The sequence below is a fragment of the Nannobrachium achirus genome (assembly GCF_963921795.1).
Source record: "Nannobrachium achirus genome assembly, chromosome: 17".
NCBI lineage: Eukaryota > Metazoa > Chordata > Actinopteri > Myctophiformes > Myctophidae > Nannobrachium > Nannobrachium achirus.
The window spans coordinates 19,316,164-19,322,197 of record NC_137824.1 but is presented as its reverse complement, the minus strand read 5'-3'; the positions used below and the strand labels follow the sequence as shown (position 1 = coordinate 19,322,197).

The following is a 6,034-nucleotide window of genomic DNA, read 5'->3' as shown; positions in this document are numbered from 1 at the left end:
ATGGTTCCAGTCCCCAAGAAAAGTGGTGAGGTGAGGATCTGTGTTGATCTCAAGCGATTAAACACTGCTGTGAAAAGAGAGAGATTTGTTCTGCCCACCATAGATGACATATTGCCAAAGCTAGCAGAGTCTCGAGTGTTTTCCCTGCTCGATGCGGCGAGCGGTTTCTGGCAAATTCCACTAGAGAAAGACACTGCTAAACTGACCACGTTCATCACCCCAGTGGGTAGGTTCTTTTTCAAACGTCTTCCTTTCGGGATCTCCAGTGCACCGCAGATCTTTCAGAGAGAAATGTCAGTTCTGTTTCGAGGCCAAGAGGGAGTCGAGGTGTACATGGACGACATTCTAGTCCATGGAAGAGACGACATGGAGCACGAACAGAGACTCCAGAATGTTCTGCATATCCTCGGGAACGCGGGCTTGAAGCTCAATGACCAGAAGTGCTTCCTGCGCCAAAGGCAGCTGAACTACTTGGGACATCAAATCAACAGTGAGGGCATCCAGCCTGACCCCGCAAAGGTGAGCGCCATCACAGAGCTACAGCCGCCAAGTGACGTGCCTGGCCTGAGGAGGTTCCTAGGTATGGTCCATTATCTCGGACGCTTCCTGCCTAACCTGTCAGAAGTGATCAAACCACTCAACGACCTGCTGAAGTGCGAGGCCGTGTGGATCTGGGATGCAGCACAAGACGAGGCCTTCAATAAGGTAAAGCGAATCATCTCCACTGCACCCACACTAGCATTTTATGATGTAAGCAAACCTACAGTGGTGAGTGTAGACGCAAGCAGCTACGGGCTAGGCGGTGTACTGCTACAGAGACACTCGGATGGACTGAAACCAGTAGCATTCTGTTCAAGAACACTAACTGATGCTGAGAAGCGCTATGCGCAAATAGAGAAAGAGTGTCTGGCTGCTGTTTGGGCCTGTGAACGATTCTCCACTTACCTATATGGCCTGGACAGCTTCACAGTCCATACGGACCACAAGCCACTGGTCCCTCTGATCAACAACAAGGACCTCGATACTGTTCCCCTGAGGTGCCAGCGGTTGCTCATGCGCATGATGAAGTACAACCCCATTGCAGAGTACGTACCTGGGAAGACACTGACAGTAGCTGACACACTTTCCAGACAGCCATTACCTGTAATTCTGAGTGAAGTGTCAGAACTAACCTGTGATGTTTCAGCGTTCGAAGATGCAGCTCACACGGCATGGCCGGTGTCACCGTCCAAACTGGAGAAGATCAAGGAGGAGACGAGGATGGACACTGAGCTGCTGGTGGTGAGCAGACTGATTGCAGAAGGATGGCCGCAGTACATGAACAGTGTACCGGCACAGGGCAAAGCATATCATCACTGCAGTAACAGCCTGTCAACATCGAAGGGTCTCGTGCTATACGGAGACCGCATCGTGATTCCTCACAGCATGAGGAAAGAGATACTCCAGCGGTTGCACGATGGACACCAGGGCATCACCAAATGCAGAGAACGGGCACGCATGAGTGTGTGGTGGCCCGGGTTGGAAAACGAAATCCAAGAACTGGTGACTAAATGTCCTGAGTGCATGCGAGTCAGACCTACTCAGAGAAAGGAGCCTCTGATTACAACTCCACTGCCACAAAGGCCCTGGCAGGTGATCGGTGCGGACATCTGTGAGTATGAGAAAGGAAACTACTTGGTAGTTGTTGACTATTATTCTCGTTACATAGAAATAGCTCATCTACCAGACATGAAGAGTGAGACTGGTTTAAGAATATCTTCTCCAGGTGGGGTTGCCCAGATGAGCTCCACACGGATAATGCAAAACAGTTTGTAAGCAAAGTGTTTGAGAGTTTCACTGTAAACTATGACTTTAAGCACATCACCTCCAGTCCTCACTATCCTCAAAGCAACGGCGAGGCTGAGAGGGCAGTACAGACAGCAAAGAAGATTCTACGGCAGGATGACCCGTTCCTGGCTCTCATGAGCTACAGAGCTACTCCAATACAAGCCACGGGTGCCAGTCCTGCGCAGCTGATGATGGGCCGTCAGATCAAGACGACGGTGCCTGCAGTCGAAAAAGTCCTGTTGCCTAAGTGGCCCAACTTCACAAGGGTGCGTGAGGCTGATGCCAAGGCGAAGAGGAGCTACAGACATGCCTACAACCGACGCTACGGTGCCAGAGCGCTTCCACCTCTCTACCCAGGGCAGAGCGTGGCAGTGAAGCTCGACGGGGAGTCTGGCTGGACAACGGCGGCGACGGTTCAACAGCCACACTCAACTCCGAGGTCCTATCTGATCCAGACGGACCGCGGGACCCTGCGGAGAAACAGGCGCCATCTGCGACCAACGTTCCCTCCTGGTGAGGGGGAGAGCACACAGGTGGGCGAGCAGCAGTCACCTACCCAGCTTACACCTCCGAGTTCACCTGCCAGAGGGGCCGTGTCACCGGCTAGAGAGACTGTTTCCCCTGATCGAGAGCCTGTGGAGCCAGCAGATCGTCTTCCAGATCGAGAGCCTGTCCAGGGGGAGCCTGCATGTCGTCTTCCAGAACCGGCCCGGGTGACTTCCAGGGGCAGGGTGGTCCGCCCGCCCGACAGGTTTAATGACTTTGTGTGTTAATGACATATAGCTTGCCACAATGGAGCAGAATAATCTCCGGCAGCTATAGAGGTGACTGGGTAGTCCACCCCATAACCTCAGTGTCATTTGTTCTGCTGTGCCTTCTCTGTTTTAAGAAGGGGGGGGAGGAATGTTTGTTATTTATCACAGCACTTTGATTATTTCTATTTCTTATTGATTGAATTTACAGAGGGTTTCTATTGCACTAATTTTGTATTTAGCAGTATACACTGTCTCCGACTCAAAGGAGGGGAGATGTCATGTGAGTGACTGTATTGTGTGTGTATGTCTCTTTAAGAGACCGGACGGTATAGGCAGTGCACCGCACCGGACGCTTGAGAGGGTTGCGCAGATGCAACATGTGTTATGAGGAGCGTTAATAAACAACCTCTGTAGTTAAAGTACGTTGCCACGAGTGAGTCATTATATCGGTCATAACCTGCACAATAGTCTTTGTCAGTATCTGATATTGTTGTTAAAAGATAGGGAAAACAGCCAATCTACATGCTCACAACGTGTCGACGCGCTGTGAGCATGTACTGGAGTAGCATGTAGATTAGTTGTTTTTCAGAGCTGTTTGAATATCAGATGCAAACCACCGCATATTACCATAAAAACAAAAACACACACTAAAAAAACAAAACTGATAAACTACCCAGACCCTGGTTAAAAACAAATTAAACTGAAATGTAAAACATCAAGTCAAAACAAAAAGAAAAAGAAATGCTAACCTGCCGACACTGGTGAATGCTAACCTGGTGAATGTTCGGACCAACAGGAGGTCTAACCAATGCTCAGTCCCCATACATTCCGTACAAACGTGGAATTCTCCCAAACCAGGGACGTGCTGGCCATTGGGAAAAGCGGGACAACCCAGCTGGTCCAGGCCGGCCATTAGGAAAAAAATAAAAATAAAATGTCTGCCTTCGTTCCATTTTGGGGGCTGGGCGGCCAACAAAGTAAATTGTCACTGTCGGGCAGAAACCTCGTATCTCCAAGTTTCAAATTTGTAGATTTTTCCCGCAAAGCAAAGCCCTGCTTCATCATACAAGGCCGTTGCACAAAAGTAGTGAAAACAGCAGATCTACAAGCACACAACGCCTCGCAGTGCGAGGTGTTGTGCTTGTAGATCGGCTGTTTTCACTAGTTTAAATAATTTTTAAAATGATAAATACAAAACCAACGGTTTTGGACATACAAGGTTTCCACCCGACAACGACGAAATATAACTCATGTTATTGGCCCACTGGCTTGTCACTTGTCATGATCTGAAATGGCAAATCTTTGAGTAGCAGCAGCGCTATAGAGAGAGATCTCTCTCTATAGCACGCAATGAGGGCCTCTACAACTCATTTTCCCGGGCTGAATCAGGGGCCCAGCATGTCCCTTTCCAAAACTATAATTAATCTGCGATGATCACATGACCAGTGACGCATCCTCGTTCAATGTTAGACTCGTATTCAGCCCGACGCCCCCTTAATCCCATTACTATCAAAAGCGCCCCCACCCTCGCCTTTCATCTTCTCATTTTTCTCTTTGACAGTGAGCCCCGGCAGGGAAATGAGCAACGCTCCGCAATGGTGGTGGTGGTGGTGGTGGGGGGGGGGGGGGGGGGTAGTACCAATGATGGAGGAGGAGGATGAGGTGGTTGGGGGGATTAAAATGGAGGAGAGGAAAATTAAAGGGGGGGCAGAAAGGTCACAGGGCGGAGGATAGCCATGAAACGTTATTGAAAAATGAAAGGCGCCGAGTTTGTACATCTCTTCCTGCGCTGCTTTACTGTAGGGTGGCTGGCGGGTCTCTCGACCCCATTTCTACATGACAACGTCCTGAGACATGTTTTTCGAGAAGATTTATCAGATAGATAGATAGATAGATAGATAGATAGATAGATAGATAGATAGAGAAAGATATTTTGCAAGGGTCTGTGAACCATTTGATTAATAGTATAAATGTACCCCCATTGATTCCGGATGGGGAGCCAAATGCATGCATGAATCAATGGGGTTACATTTACTATAATCAAATTATTGTCTTCGGAATGCGACAAAATACAAAAATATATTATTGAACTCAAGGCTCCATGGCGTGAGTAGGAAGATTAACTACTCGTTTAACTTGACTCTGGCATTGTTAGGCAACGGCTTATGTTTAGTGATGTGACATCAGGCTGATGTCACATCTTCAACATACTGTATAAGGTGTTGTGCGGCAATGATTTATGTTGGTTGTGACATCACTCCTGAGCTCCATCTTCCCATATAAGAGAGAGAGAGAGAAAATGAGAGTAGATGAGAGAGATCATGTCGTTGATCATTTTGAAAGACTTTGCAAGAGGTGGTGTTGCAGCTGTCGTTGTATATGCCATTGGACATGCTGTTGCAGCTGCCATTGGAAGAGTGCTCTCCATTCCGACATGTGACCACACTTTTACAGAGTGACACTGGGCACATGGCTGCACCCAGGCCCGTAGTCATTAGTGGCCCGTCGGGGGCCGGGAAAAGCATGCTCCTTAGTAAGCTCATGAAGGAATACAAAGACGTTTTCGGCTTCAGCGTGTCTCACACGACAAGAAGTCCCCGGCCCGGCGAAGAGAACGGCAAGGACTACCACTACGTCACGAGGGAGGTCATGAGGTCCGCGGTCGACAACGGGGAGTTCCTCGAGCATGCAGAGTTCTCGGGAAACATGTACGGGACCAGCAAGGCGGCCGTGCGAGACGTCCAAGCCAAGAACCTCATCTGCGTGCTGGACATCGACATGCAGGGCGTGAAAAACCTCAAAGGAACGGACCTCAACCCCATCTACGTGTCCATCCAGCCTCCGTCCATAAGCGTCCTGGAGAAGCGCCTGCGGGACAGAAGGACGGAGTCGGACGAGGGTCTCAAGCAGCGTCTGCGCGCCGCTCAGGTGGACATGGAGATCAGCAAGGTACCGGGTTTGTTTGACGTCATCATTGTCAACGATAACCTGGAGTGCGCCTACGGCCAGTTAAAAGACGCTCTGGGTGAGGAAATTACCAAAGCCAAGAAAGTCGATGTGTGCCCCGAACTCTTTTCGGACACTCCTTTCAAAACTCATATCCGGGTTTGACTACAAGATGGAAACAATGCATGCCTTTACTGTATCTACCTGTGACGTGATTTGGTTTCTTTTCTTTTCTTTTCTTTTTTAGAAAGAAAGTTATTTTTTTTTACATACTATCTCCGCCAGACCAAAGTTATATACACTATATTTTGCCTAGGTCAGTGTCTGTGTCCAGGGCTAATTACTGGTGTCAGCAATAGGATGCCAGAAATAAACTATAAGTACTGTTCCTACGAAACAGTGTGGGCTCGCTCATAATAATTAAAAAAAATAACTAAAATAAAAACTCTGCAGCGTACTAACTGTCATGTGCAGCTCAACCAAATGAACCAATACTCCAGCTAACA

General features: G+C 48.7%; 1 protein-coding gene across 1 annotated transcript; it reads left to right on the top strand.

The window, feature by feature from the left end:
• Positions 1 to 5,051: 5,051 nt before the first annotated feature.
• Positions 5,052 to 5,693, top strand: LOC308302313 (guanylate kinase-like; the record flags this gene model as incomplete). Its single annotated transcript, XM_080746569.1, has 1 exon — positions 5,052 to 5,693. The coding sequence occupies one exon, from the start codon at positions 5,052 to 5,054 to the stop codon at positions 5,691 to 5,693; it is 642 nt and encodes a 213-aa protein (XP_080602695.1).
• Between the last annotated feature and the right edge of the window lie 341 nt (positions 5,694 to 6,034).